The sequence below is a fragment of the Macaca nemestrina genome, chromosome 9 (genome assembly GCF_043159975.1).
Source record: "Macaca nemestrina isolate mMacNem1 chromosome 9, mMacNem.hap1, whole genome shotgun sequence".
Lineage (NCBI taxonomy): Eukaryota > Metazoa > Chordata > Mammalia > Primates > Cercopithecidae > Macaca > Macaca nemestrina.
Window position 1 is genome coordinate 69477767 of NC_092133.1, and position 15483 is coordinate 69493249.

The window sequence follows — 15483 nt, forward strand, 5'->3', positions numbered from 1 at the left end:
GGTGGAGCTTGCAGTGAGCCGAGATCGCGCCACTGCACTCTAGACCTGGGCGACAGAATGAGACTACATCTCTTAAAAAATAACAACAACAACAACAAACCACACACAAAGACAAAAAAACTAAAGTCTAACTATGTCTACTTGGAATTCTAGAAGAAGAGAATAGAAAGAATATAGATAAGATAGTATTTAAAGAGATAATGGTAGAAAAATTTCCAAAATTAAAATGCATGAAAGTTCAGATTCAGGAAACAAAGAATTCCAAGCCAAACAAAGCTCATTTGAGGGCGTCTTAAGAATGTGTTTCAAGGAGGAAAATTCCAAAAGGAAAGTCTAATGAGGTACAATAAACAATGATGAACAATGAAAATGGTATACATAAATGCCAGTCTAAATTAAAGAAAGGGCCAGGCACAGTGGCTCACACCGGTAAATCTGAGCACTTTGGGAGGCAGGTGGACTACTTGAGCTCAGGAGTTCGAGACCAGCCTGGGCAATATGGCAAAAGGCCATCTTTACTGAAAATACAAAAAATTAGCCAGGCATGGTAGCGCACGCCTGTAATCCCAACTACTGGGGAGGCTGAGGCATGAGAATTGCTTGAACCCGGGAGGCAGAAGTTGCCGTGGGCCAAGATTGCACCACTGCACTCCAGTCTGGACAACAGAGCGAGACTCTGTCTAGGGAAAAAAAAAAAAGGTGAATAAAGACAACATTGATGGGGTGAAACTAAGGGAAAAAAGAAAGGGGATGGTCACGGGACGCGCTGCAGCATGGTGGCAATCTTTAGGTGGCTATTAAGAAATAGGATGAATACGGCCAGGCGCGGTGGCTCAAGCCTGTAATCCCAGCACTTTGGGAGGCCGAGACAGGCGGATCATGAGGTCAGGAGATCGAGACCATCCTGGCTAACCCGGTGAAACCCCGTCTCTACAAAAAATACAAAAAAACTAGCCGGGCGAAGTGGCGGGCGCCTGTAGTCCCAGCTACTCGGGAGGCTGAGGCAGGAGAATGGCGTAAACCCGGGAGGCGGAGCTTGCAGTGAGCTGAGATCTGGCCACTGCACTCCAGCCCAGGTGACAGAGCAAGACTCCGTCTCAAAAAAAAAAAAAGAAATAGGATGAATAAAGTAGAAACTGACGGGTGTGAAGACAACAGTGACTCCATCTTGCATGCTAATCTACCATGTTTACTTTTGATTAACCTCAGTCCCACAAATGCCTGCTGATTTCTACTTTACTTGCTGTCCTTAGTGTAAGAACATGTACTTACTATAAATCCTGCCTTTAGAGCAAAGCAACCTTGATGTTATCACAAAAATTATAGGCTATGACACACATAGCATTCTTGCCTGTTCTGGAGCTTGCCTTTGTCCCTATAGAGCATGTACACCCTTTCCCTATGGCATTTAAGTCATGGGTCTGGGGACTAATGGTGCAGAGATCTACCTGTCTTGCTGCTGCCCAAGACCATGCTTCCATCTATAAGTTTCCCAATAAATCATCCTTTACTGACAATAAGTAAAAAAAAAAAACTGTAGAAACTCCACAAAATAGAGTAATAACATGTACCTATAAAAAGAAATGAGGATTTCTATACATGATATGAAGTAATGACTAGGGCATATCAATATCAATAAATTAAAGCACCAAAGTACATAACAGTATTTACAGTATGCTTTTTGTTTTTTTTTTTTGAGACGGAGTCTCACTCTGTTGCCCAGGCTGAAAGTGCAGTGGTGCAATGGCTCACTGCAACCTCCATGCCCCCGCTGGGTTCAAGCAATTCTCCTGCCTCAGTCTCCCGAGTAGCTGGGATTACAGGCGCCCACCGCCATGCTCAGGTAATTTTTGTATTTTTAGTAGAGATGGGGTTTCACTATATTGGCCAGGCTGGTCTCAAACTCCTAACCTCAGGTGATCCACCCACCTTGGCCTCCCAAAGTGCTGGGATTACAGGTGTGAGCCACCACACCTGGCCAGTATGCTATCTTTTGTTTATGTTGACAGAACATAGGAGTAGACATACATTTGCTTATATTTTAAAAAACTGGAAATAGTAAAACTAACAAAATGGTCACATAGAAAAAAGAAGGGAATAGGTTGAAAAGTACAGGAATGAAAGTGAGATTTCTGTTAATGTATCTTACTAGTCTAGTTTGGACTGTCAAAGAATTTAAAAGTTTTACATAATTTAAAACAATAAATTGGCTGGGCATGGTGGCTACAGCCTATAATCCCGACACTTTGGGAGGCCAAAGCAGGACGATCTCTTGAGCCAGGGAGTTCAAGACAAGCCTGGGCAAAAGAATGAGACAATGTCTTCATTTAAAAAAAAAGAAAAGAAAAGAAAAAAAAGCCTGGGCGCTATGACTCACACCTGTAATCCCAGCACTTTGGGAGGCCAAGGTGGGCGGATCACGAGGTCAGGAGATCAAGACCGCTAACATGGTGAAACCCCGTCTCTACTAAAAATACAAAAAATTAGCTGGGCATGGTGGCGGGTGCCTGTAGTCCCAGCTACTCTGGAGGCTGAGGCAGGAGAATGGCGTGAACCCGGGAGGCGGAGCTTACAGTAAGCTGAGATCACACCACTGCACTCCAGCCTGGCGACAGACCAAGACTCCATCTCAAAAAAATAGTAATAAAATAAAAAATAAAATTAAAAAATTTTTAAAATTAAAAAAATTTAAAAATTAGCCAGGTATGGTGGCACATGCATGCCTGTAGGTCTAGCTTTTTGGGAGGCTGTGGCAGGAGGATCCTTTGAGCCCAGGAGTTCAAGGCTGCACTGAGCTACAATCATGCCCCTGCACTCCAGGCTGGGCAATAGAGCAAGATATTCTTTCTAAAACGAGCAAACAAATGAAAATAATGAATCAAAAGAAAAAACGAGGACAATCCCTAAAAATCTGAGGAAATGAAATAAATGAACCCAACTGTGTAACATTTTAAGGGCATAGCCACAAAGAGAAATGAATTACCTCAGACGTCTTTAAAACAAGATTTTGACTGATCATATCTAGAGTCATGTATTTTAAGGATATAAAGTGCAAAAAAACTGTATTCAGTAGTCTTAATGTTATTAATAGTATGACTAAAATAGTATGAGTTAATAGTATGAATAAAAGAATAATCATGTTAATATCCTTAGGAACCAAATTTTCAAAAGAGATAGAAATATAAACCCTGTGGTTTTCAATTTGAATTAAACAATATAAACTTCATATTTCCCGACTCTGTTTATGACAAACTTGACAGCAATAATCACCCCTAGAACCTAGCCAGACTCTGCAGCTTAAATATCATCCCTGTTCAAAGGAATCAAGCCTTGCCAGGCAAGGGGTGGCACACCTGTAGTCCTAGCTACTCAAGAGGCTGAAGCACAAAGATCACTTGAGCCCAGGAGTTCCAGGCTGCAGTGCACCACGATCACATCTATGAAGAGCCACTATACTCCAGCCTGAGCAACATGGCAAGACCCTATCTCTTAAGGGGCGGTGGCGGGGGAAGGACCAAGGCTCATTAAAGAAATGCCTGGTTGCTACTCTGGAGTAGAAAAGAAACCTGGAAAAAAACTGTGCTAGAAAGCAAGGAAGTTTCCTCTCTATCAAAGATTAATAACATAGTCAATTCAAAGAAACAAGCCTATCTAAAGATGCTCTCCACTGGCCTAAAATGGGATAATCTGAGATCGAAGTAATACTGAATAGGCTGAAATACAAAAAAATAAAATAAAATCCATGGGTTCATGGTATGTCGTGAAAATTATATATCACTATTAAAAATGGCTAGGACACTAACTCATTACTCGGAAAACTGATAAAGAAGACTAATTATAGACTTATCCTGCCTTTCCTATATACAGTTCAGGGTAACCAAGAGGTTCATGAAGGAACGTTCGTTCCTGTTTATAGACTTCCAGTTAATAAAAGTAAAAGGAATAATGGAATGAAAAAAATCACCATTTTGTAAACCCTAATGAAATAGTGGTTCTAGGCAATGATCATCAAAGGTTGCCAAAACCAGTAGATAAAACTTAAGGAGAACTTTATATGGAGGGATCAGGCTCTCATCACCTGAACTCCACTCATCAATCAGCATCATAAAAAGTGGGACAGGACATTAGGTGTTGGTTCATGCAGTTCAACAGAAAGTCCATAGCACCACCTATGGAGTTAATTTTAAAATTTAACTTGAATCTAATCGAGCCTCAAGTTCTAACCAATGTGTAGGAAACATAGACATTAAAGGAACATGTTAACCACCAAGTAGTCAACTCCAGAATGTGGAACATTCCACGTAACATATGACTAGGCTTCCTCAGCTAACCAATATCATAAAGAGAAAGAAAAAAGAGAAAAGGGGATAAAAGGGACTTAACAGACATCATAAAAAAAAATACAACTGTAAAAAGACAACTTTGAGATCACCAGAGGAACAGTATTGACTGGGTATTAAATTATATTAAGGAAATATTGTCAATTTGTTAAGCAGGGTGACAGTAAGTGGTTATGTTACTTTTTTAAAAAGACCAGCTGGGCGCAGGTGTTTTATACCTACAGTCCCAGCTACTTGGGAGGCTAAGGCAGGAGGATCACTTGAGCCCAAGAGTTCAAGGCTGCAGTGAGCCATAATGGTACCACCACTGCACTCTAGCCTGAGCAATAAAGTGAGACCCTGTCTCTAAAAAAAATTAAAAATAAATTACAAAGACCTACTTGAGGCCAGGAGTTCAAGACCAGACTGGGCAACATAGCAAGAGCCCATCTCTACAAAAAATTTAAAAATTAGCCAGGTGTGGTGGCACGCACCTATAGTCCCAGCTGTTGAGAAGGCTAAGAGAGCAGGATGGCTTGAGTCCAAAAGTCCAAGGCTGCAGTGAGCTATGATCATGCCAATGCACTCCAGCCTGGGTGACAGAGTGAAATCTTGCCTCGAAAAAAAAAATTTTTAATAAAGACATGATCAGTTAGATACGCGTGTTGAATTATTTATGGATAAAATGACATGATGTCTAGGATTTGCTCTTAAAATACTCCAACAAAAACAAAAAGAAAGGGTGGAAGGAGTAGATAAACCAAGAATGACAAAATGTTTAAAACATCTGGAGCTTGGTGATGGCATAGGTTCATTATGTTATTACCTTTATTTTTGTGTGTGATATTTGATATTTTCCATAATAAAAGAAGTTTTATAAATAATGAAAAAAGGAGAAAGTCATGTCCTACAGGGCTCTTTTTATGTTATTATACAGAAAATCACATAGTTCCCTGACACTATAAAAAAAAAAATGACAGGTATGTGAAAAAATAACAACAAGCCTAGACAAGAAAATACTACTTATCCAAAAACATTTCTCTCAGAATATACAGTTCTGAGACTAAGTCAATATTATACTAGTAGTCATGATTCCAGAAGAGTAGTTTTTAAAAGAAACTACTGGTCAAAGACAGACTAGCCTACATTTTCTCTGATAAAACAGATAAAACTGTATACATTTTTTAAGTGTCTGATAACATCACAAAGAAAACTGGTAGAGAAACAAACACATTGGTGGCTTCTTTAATAAATTTTGATTGAATACACTTCAAAGAGTCACTAAAATGGCCAGAACCAGACTTAGCTATAACCTATCCAGTGGTGGTCACATATGTTTTTAAAAAGATGCTAACAGAAAAGGAATTCATGAGAAATAAATCAAAAGGAAGTAAAGTTATGGGCACGTTTTGTTAATGATCAGACATTTGTAAACTACAGAAAAGCATGCCCTCGTCTGACAATGAGCTGTTGAATTCCAGTATCAAACAGAGTCCAAGCTTGGAGGTGTAGGCACTGGAGGATCACATGACCCAATATAATCAAATATTCAAATCAATCACCTCCATTTGCATTTTTTTCTGGCCTCCCATTAGTCACTTACAGACAGTAACTGATTATCAGTATACTGCTAAAATGAAGATGAAGACCCACATTTTGATGTTTTTCCCTTAAATAAGTCTCTATCCCGCCTTCCACTCTAGGAAAGGATACTATCTTAGTGCATTTGTGCTCCCATAACAAAGTAACAGAGGACTGGATAATTTATTAAAAAAAAAAAAATGTATTTCACACAGTTCTAGAGGCTGGGTAGTCCAAGATTCAAGGCACCAGCGAGTTCAATTGTCTAGTGAGGGCTGCTCTCCTCTTCCAAGATGGCACCTTGTTGCTGCATCCTCCAGAGGGAAAGAATGCTATGTCCTCACATGGTGAAGGTGGAAGGGCAAGAGAGCTAGGGGTTGCATAAAGCCTCTTTCATAAGGGCCTTAAATCCCATTCCTGTAGGCCCCACCTCTTAATACTATCACACTGGCCATTAAATTTCACCACCTAAATTTTGGAGGGACACATTCCAATAATAGCAGATGCTAAGAAACTAACTTCTTAATAGTTTAACATGACTTAGTTCCAGAAACGAAAGATGCATATTAAATTTTGACAATGCTATTATTTTTTCAGTTACGAGAACCAGTAAACTGAGAAGATGAGCTCATAATGCAGCAATTATAAATGTTTCTCTTAGGGACATGCAAAACACATGAGACAATAGTATGCCATTAATCCATTCAGATAACACCAGTAATATTTTTTTACATAACCGGGTATTCTGGTAACATTATTTGAACAAACATGGCAGAGATAGTAGAATATCTTTAGCTATTCTGCTTTGGTAAAGTATTTCTGCTTGTCTTACCTACTGCTGTATTAACAACATTAAAGGCAGACTGCCTGGGAATCTGATTTTTAAAATAAATGAAAAGTAATGCAGTATTTGAAAAGGAAGACTGTTTCCAAAGTAGAGAACATGAGAATAAGAAGTAAATAGGCAAGAAAACAAAGAAGAAAGTGAAATAAGGAAAGTGGTATGGGCAGAAAGAGACTGTAAAAAGCTTCATATAAAAAGCAAACCGGGCCAGGCACGGTGGCTCACGCCTGTAATCCCAGCACTTTGGGAGGCCAAGGCGGGCGGATCATGAGGTCAGGGGATTGAGACCATCCTGGCTAACATGGTGAAACCCCGTCTCTACTAAAAATACAAAAAAAATTAGCTGGGCATGATGGTGGGCGCCTGTAGTCCCAGCTACACGGGAGGCTGAGGCAGGAGAACGGCGTGAACCTGGGAGGCAGAGCTTGCAGTAAGCCGAGACTGTGCTACTGCACCCCAGCCTGGGCGACAGAGCAAGACTCCGCCTCAAAAAAAAAAAAAGCAAACTGAATTTGATGAGAAACAAGTTGTAAATTCCTTTAGTTCAAAGGAAGAGGTAGGGATGACAGACACGAACATACCAAATTGAATATAATAAATCAAACTGAAAGTAACACTAAAAACAGTCCTTTAATTTACTGTCACAGTAGAAACTATAATATCAGGCCAGGTACAGTGGCTCTTGCCTGTAACCCCACCACTTTGGGAGGCTGAGGGGGGTGGATTGCTTGAGCTCAGGAGGTCGAAACCAGCCTGGGCAACATGGCAAAACCGTGTCTCTACAAAAAATGCAAAAATTAGCTGCTTGTGGTGGCACGTGCCTGTAGTCCCAGCTACCCGGGAGACTGAGGTAGGAGGATCACCTTAGCTTGGGAGGTTGAGGCTGTAGTAAGCTGTGACTGTGCCACTGCACTCCAGCCTGGGCAACAGCAGAGTGAGATCCTGTCACAAAAAAAATTTTTTAAATAAAGAAAAGAAAAGAAAGAAAAAGGAAACTATAATATCACAGGCACTATAGGAAAAACATTACTTAGAAATACATTTTTAGCCAGACGTAATGGCTCATGCCTGTAATTCTAGCACTTCCGGAGGCTGAGGTGGACAGATCACTTGAGGTCAAGCGCTGGAAACCAGCCTGGCTGACATGGTGAAACCTCATCTCTACTAAAAATACAAAAATTAGCCAGGCATGGTGGTAGGCACCTGTAATCGCAGCTACTTGGGAGGCTGAGGCAGGAGAATCACTTGAACCCAGGAGGCAGAGGTTGCAGTGAGCCGAGTTGCGCCACTGCACTCCAGCCTGGGTAACAGAGTGAGACTCCATGTCAAAAAAAGAGAAAAAAAGAAAAAGAAATACATTTTTATGGTTCATCCGTTAAACTGAGAGAGACATGTAATTCAAAAATTCTTGCACTTCACAAGAACACTCAATGGATCAAAACTTAATTTGTAAGGGAGAATTATGTTTAAAATGCATATACTTAGAAGTTAATGTCCCACCTCTGAGGCAGTGTGGTACACTCATAGCTGAGTGAGCTCCAGAGATGTCTGGAGAATCTGCTGCTTGCTGCAGTTACCTTATTAACTTACCAGGACAGTGATGCAAGTGACCAGAAGGGTGAACATTCAACTTTCACATGAAGCAAATTGAATTTTATATGTAAGACATTTTCTATTACTGACCCCCACCCCCTAAAAAAAAAAAAATCACAGCTTTAAAAAAAAGCATGATATCTTTGGCAGATACGGATCTATTCAACAAATCAGGGTTGGGAACAAACAATCTGAAAACTAAAGGAAGTCCTTAAGAACTATAAGGACAACACTGATGTCGAAATGTATATAACCTATCAGATTTTACATGAAAATATCAACAAAGCATTTCAACAGGTAGGCTCAAAGCGGCAAAAGAAACAGATGAAACTAATCAAGCAGTGATGTGGCATCAATATAAATCCACTAAGCATTTCTCTTTTTTGTTTGAAGAAAATTTAAAATACATGCCATCCTTCCTCCCTCACCCCCACCATTTCACACCCAAATTGCTAAAATTTTTAAAGTCTGACAAAACCAAGAGCTGGCAAGGATATGAAGAAATGGGAACTCTCGTACAATGCTGGTGAGAGTATAAATACACGCTCTGGAAAACAATCTGGCCACATCTGGTAAGCATGATGAAAAACCAAATACCCTATGATTTCTTATACCCTAAGAGAAACTCTTGCACATAAGTACATGGTCACAAAAAAATCAACAAGGATGTATCAAACCTCATTTGATAAAGCAAAAAATTGGATAAAATATAAATGTACATCCATCCCCAGAAGAATGAATAAATAATGTTATACAATACCATATAAGCAGTAAGATGAATGTGATCAACATAGATAAATTTACTAAACATATTAGGTTAAAAAAAGGTTGTAGAAAGATACATAGGGTGTGATGCACTATTCACGTAAAATTTAAAAACACAATACAATGGACAATATATGTGATAGTTTATAAAAAGATGACAGGATACACACCAAGTTCAGAACAGTCATCAGTTCTAAAGAAGGGAAGGTGCACAAGAAAGCCTTTGAACACATCTGTGATATTTGACTATTAACAATAGAAAATAATCTGGGTTGGGGGAGCCTAAAAACTCTTATGCTAGCATTCATGCTATTATTTTTACCACTTATAGGATATAATGTGATTAAGAAATTTCAGTCATTTTACTTATAAGTAATTTGCATGAAAGGAAAAGTCAGTAAGAACTAGCCCAAAACTGTGATAAAAGAGGGAAAAAAGTTAACAAGGAGGTAAAAAGTAGCTGAGAAAGAATGAATATTGCCCCTAAGACTAAACACAGTGAAATCAGGGTTAAATAATATTCAAGACCATTTTGATGAGAATATAATCATGTTTTAAACAAAACACAGAGAGTAATCTAAATAACGTTTATTACCCACCACCACACATTTGGGAGGCTAAGGTGGGATGTTTTCTTTTTTGCTTTTTGTTTTTTGAAATGGGGGTCTCACTCTGTTGCCCAGGTTACAGTGCAGTGGCGTGATCACAGCTCACTCCAGCCTTGACTCCTGGGCTCAAGTGATCCTCCCATGATATGGTTTGGCTCTGTGTTCACACTCAAATATCACCTTGAATTGTAATAATCTCCACCTATCAAGGGCGGGACAAGGAAAAGATAACTGAATCATGGGGGCAGTTCCCCCATGCTGTTCTTGTGATAGTGAGTTCTCATGAGATAGGATGGTTTTATAAGCACCCGGCATTTCCCCTGCTGGCACTCATTCTCTCTCCTGCCACCCTGTGAAGAAGTGCTTTCCACCATGATTGTGAGTTTCCTAAGACATCCCTAGCTATGCGGAACTGTGAGTCAATTAAACCTCTTTTTTAAAATAAATTACCCAGTCTTGGCTATTTCTTTATAGCAGTGTGAGTACGTCCCACTTCAGCCTCCCAAATAAGGACTGCAAGCAAGCGCCACCACACCCAGCTAAGTTTTCATTTTTTTGTAGAGTCAGGGACTTGCTATGCTGCCCAGGCTGGTCTTGAACTCCTAGCCTCAAGGGATCCTTTCCACCTTAGCCTCCTAAAGTGCTGGGAATATAGGCATGAGCCACCATGCCAGCCCTAGTTTGTTAAATGGAACCTATCCAGTTGATGAAGCCAGAAATTCCGATCAAGCACATCATCAAATTCTACTATTCTACTCCAATAAGTAGCTTGATAATCTATCCACTATCACCTCTTACTTAAATATTTGCAACAGCCTCCTCCCTGGTTCTTTGTCCCTTGGCCCCAACCCAATCTCCATTCGGCAGCCAGAATGGTATTTCTAAAAGGAAAAATCATAAATTCCCTTTACAAACTTTTTAATAGCTCCGCACTGCACTCAGGACAGTTCAGTCTCTTCCACATGGCTTACAAAGCTCTCCAAGAGATGGCTTCTGCTTACCTCTCTAGTCTCAGCTCTCACTACTCTCACAAACCCAAACCCCCATATCCACCTGGTGCATTCACCTCTTGCACTCTACATTAAGCCATACAAACTACATGTTAGTTATCTGAATATGATATGCTCTCTCCTTTTGACCTTTCTACATGTTGCCTCTGTCTGGAACACTTCTCCCACACCCATTACGCATTCCTCTCTCCCTCTCCCCCATTTTTCTGGCTAATTCCTTATCCATTGGATCTCAATTTTTTTTTTTTTTTGAGACGGAGCCTCGCTCTGTCGCCCAGGCTGGAGTGCAGTGGCCGGATCTCAGCTCACTGCAAGCTCCGCCTCCCGGGTTTACGCCATTCTCCTGCCTCAGCCTCCCGAGTAGCTGGGACTACAGGCGCCCGCCACCACGCCCGGCTAGTTTTTTATATTTTTTTAGTAGAGACGGGGTTTCACCATGTTAGCCAGGATGGTCTCGACTGCCGGACCTCGTGATCCGCCGACCTCGTGATCTGCCCATCTCAGCCTCCCAAAGTGCTGGGATTACAGGCTTGAGCCACTGTGCCCGGCCGGATCTCAATTTTTTTAACGTCATATTTTCCAGGAATTCTTCCTTTACCATGTCTTACGAGGTTCAGCAATAGGTTTCTTTTGACGTGCTCACATGGTGGTATCCTGAATTTCTCTCATCCAAGCACTCATCTTACATCTGTAAGAACGTTAAATACCCTAATGGCAAGGATAGTGTATGTCTTGTTCATTATGTGTGCTCAGTACCTAACATAATAGCTGGCACATATTATTTAATATCTATTAAATGTTTTAAACCTGAAGCCAATTTTAAAAATAAGGTTATAATCTTATCAAAAGTGTTATAATGTATAATATTAGTAGAAACTGAAAATAAAATTTGCAAATTTGTACATTTTTGGAAGTTCAAATTAATGGAATTATATTCCAGCTTAACATAAATTTTATTTACTATTATAACATGTTTAGTTTTTACCAATAGATACCTTCATCTCAAATAAAGGGAGATGAGCAAGAAAATATTTTGATAAACTGATTTTTCTTGCTGAGAAAATCAATTACAGCCGGGCGCGGTGGCTCAAGCCTGTAATCCCAGCACTTTGGGAGGCCGAGACAGGTGGATCACTAGGTCAGGAGATCGAGACCATCCTGGCTAACACGGTGAAACCCCGTCTCTACTAAAAAACACAAAAAACTAGCTGGGCGAGGTGGCGGGCGTCTGTAGTCCCAGCTACTTGGGAGGCTGAGGCTGGAGAATGGCGTAAACCCAGGAGGCGGAGCTTGCAGTGAGCTGAGATCCGGCCACTGCACTCCAACCTGGGCAACAGAGCGAGACTCCGTCTTAAAAAAAAAAAAAAAAGAAAGAAAGAAAATCAATTACAGTATGAAGACAGAGACAACATATTTTATTTCTGCAGCTGACAATGACAGGAGATACTAGTGTTAATAAGTCACAAACTTTGAAAAAGTGAGGGATGGCAGAAGTAAATTATCATGAAAGTAACTAACTTAAAAAGAGGACTTTGCCAAAAAATAGGTAAGAAAGTAGGATGTTCCACACTATGGAACACTTTAAACATATGTGGATACCCAAAACATCTTGGCTTTTAATTATTTAACATATAAACTTTGACTATCAATTCCCTTATAGCTTTACATACAAAGCTTACGAATAGTATTAGGTGTTCTGAATAAAAACATTTGGTAAAATGATAGTTTCTTTACACACTAAAATTGCCTACTTAAGTTAGCCTCTATCAATACAAGTTTTCAGAGTAACAAGCTGGAAGCCTACCTATAACTATTAAGCCCTAAGAGAAAGGGAAGGTGATTCTTTAGTCTTCAAAGGCTATGAAACAAACTACAACTTAAAATCTTAAAATGCAAAAGTCTTTTTTATACTAACATTGTCTTAATGGACTCAACAGAGAAGCTAGGTGATGGTATTTTATAGAATGGAAGAATGATCTTACCTGGAAGATTACCCTTTGAGATGGTATCTGTATCCAAATTGTAGGTATCCTGGAGACGTAACAGAGCTTTGGCTGCCCCAACCTGATCTTCATCATTAGGAAAGTACTGTCTCTGAATGGTTAGGTTAGAGATAAAGCCTTGAAATAGATAAATAAAAGAAAAAAAGAATGTAAAATCTCATTAATTTCCCATAAAGAGACTTAATAAGGACTGTTCAAAATCTATTTTATTATTTTCTACCATACCATGAAAAGTTCTACATACTCAACAAGAAAAACTTAAATACACTGAATGAGACTTGGCACACTTCTAACTTGTTTAATCTTCCAAAAGCCTAGTATTGTTTAAGAACTGTAACGCTGTTATATAAATTATATCTGTATTACCAGGTAAAGATCACCTAACATAATAGTTATGAGTTTTTAGTTATACCAAGAAAACAAAAGTGCATCCACTAAGTTTGGGAAATGAACACATTTATGGGTTTGAAAATAACATTCACTGACAATCATATTTCCAGATAACAGATGGTAAGTAAAATGTGTGCTCTTAAAGTTGTTTTCTTCTTCCATGTATTACACATTATATAAATATGTAAATATATAAAGTTTGGTGGAATTCTTCAAGGACAAGGAGGCGATATTAATTATATATTTAAGATCAACAGCTAAGCTAGTTTACTAAAATATATTTAGATCAGTTTAATTATTAAACATGGTGTTGATCCACCAAAATTTACAATATATAAAGCTAATCTTAAAGAGGATTTACATAAACTACAGCAAAAATCAAACTAACAAACCAATTACTGATAACTATATAACCTCAAGGAGAATGGATGCTAAACACTCCTTAAGAAACAAAGTAGTTTAAAATTTTAATATAAGTATCATTACTTGTGAATAAAAATTAGGTATGAGACTTCCCTCTCGTACTGATTAACTTATAAGCAACTATATGGTTTTTCTGTGAGACAGAGTCTCACTCTGTCATCCAGGCTGGAGTGCAGTGGCACGATCTCAGCTCACTGCAACCTCCACCTCCCAGGTTCAAGCAATTATCATGCCTCAGCCTCCCAAGGAGCTGGGATTACAGGCATGTGCCACCACACCCGGTTAATTTTTGTATTTTTAGTAGAGATGGGGTTTCACCATGTTGCCCAGACTGGTCTCCAACTCCTGGCCTCAAACGATCCACCTGCCTTGGCCTCCCAAAGTGCTGGGATTACAGGCGTGAGCAACTGTGTCCAGCTGACTAAGTATTTTGAACAGCAAGACACCAGGCTTTTTTTTTTTTTTTTTTTGAGATGCAGTCTTGCTCTGTCACCCAGGCTGGAGTGCAGTAGCACAATCTCGGCTCACGGCAACTTCTGACTCCCGGGTTCAAGCGATTCTCCTGCCTCAGTCTCCCGAGTAGCTGGGATTAAAGGTGCCCACCACCATGCCCAGCTAACTTTTATATTTTCAGTAGAGACGGGGTTTCACCATGTTGGCTGAGCTGCTCTCGAATTCCCAACCTCAAGTGATGTGCCAGCCTCAGCCTCCCCAACTACTAGGATTACAGGCCTGAGCCACCGTGCCTGGTTGAGACCTGGCATTTTTATGTAAATGAAAATGTACAAATGAACAAATAACTAGAAGAGGGCTAGAGTTTATATCAAGCATATTTTTATGCTGTTTTGTCTCTTTTTAGAGACAGAGTCTTGCCATGTTGCCCAAGCTGACGTGCAGTGGCTTTTTATTGGTGTAATTCCATTATTAGATCAGCATGGGAGTTTTGACCTGCTCTGTTTCCAACAATATTTTTAGTTTTATGACCAACTCTCAGTCACAATTTCTATAGGGAATTTCACTAGCAAGTTTTACAAATTTTATAAAAGGCTGTAATATTTCTTATGCTACAAACAAAATTCTAAGAAAAATTAAAAATATATAGCATTATAGCATTATAGAAATGACTACTACAGATTAAAACAACGAAGTCCCAAGGTTCACATTATAAAACAACTTAGTTCATTACTTGAGAATAAATATGTGGATTTCCTTTAAAAAATGTGTTCAGGGGCCAGGAACCAGGGCTCACATGTGTAATCCCAAGCACTGTGCGAGGCTGAGGTGGAAGGATCACATGAGGCCGAGAGTTTGAGATCAGCCTGGGCAACATAGCAAGACCTTGTTTCTACGAAAGAAAAATTTTTTAATTGGCCCAGCGTGGTGGTCTATGCCTGAAGTGCCAGCTACTGAGGAGGCTGAGGTGGGAGGATTGCTTGAGCCCAGGAGTTCAAAGCTGCAGTGAACCATGATTGTGCCACTGTATTCCAGCCTGGGCAACAGTGAGACCCTATCTCCCAAAAAAAAAAAAAAAGGTTCCCAAGGTATTATATAGTACAGAAAATAATCACGGACACTTCCCTCTCACAGTAAAGAAGTATTCACAAGTACTTGCCATATTTTTTGTTTCAAGGCTTCCTGACCCCTGTGCATAACAGTCACCGCTTACAAACACTGGTAAGTACCCTTGGCGTATTTTATCTACATAAGTAGCTCAGCTCTTTTCCGTCTCTTTTTCTTTTTTTTTGGGGGGGGGTATAATTCCCTTTACCTCCTTACTGAAGTCCAGATTTAGTCTTCTACGTCTGTTATTAAAGTATCTAAAACATTTCAACACTCCAACTACAATTGCATCACTTATTCACTATTACGGTTTGCAGCCTCAGTTTGATTGTCTACATTGAGCAAACTACTTCTAAACTTCAAAATACTAGATAGAACACAGCTAAT

The 15483-nt window shown here is 39.7% G+C and overlaps 1 protein-coding gene across 3 annotated transcripts in view; it reads right to left on the minus strand.

The window, feature by feature from the left end:
• The window catches only part of LOC105466027 (prolyl 4-hydroxylase subunit alpha 1), a 101889-nt gene that overhangs the window by 54583 nt on the left and 31823 nt on the right, over positions 1-15483 (minus strand). For all 3 annotated transcript variants that reach the window (XM_071068776.1, XM_071068775.1, XM_071068774.1), the window contains exon 5: positions 12703-12840. In XM_071068776.1, the coding sequence (XP_070924877.1) occupies positions 12703-12840 (138 nt within the window). The remainder of the gene's footprint in view (positions 1-12702; positions 12841-15483) is intronic.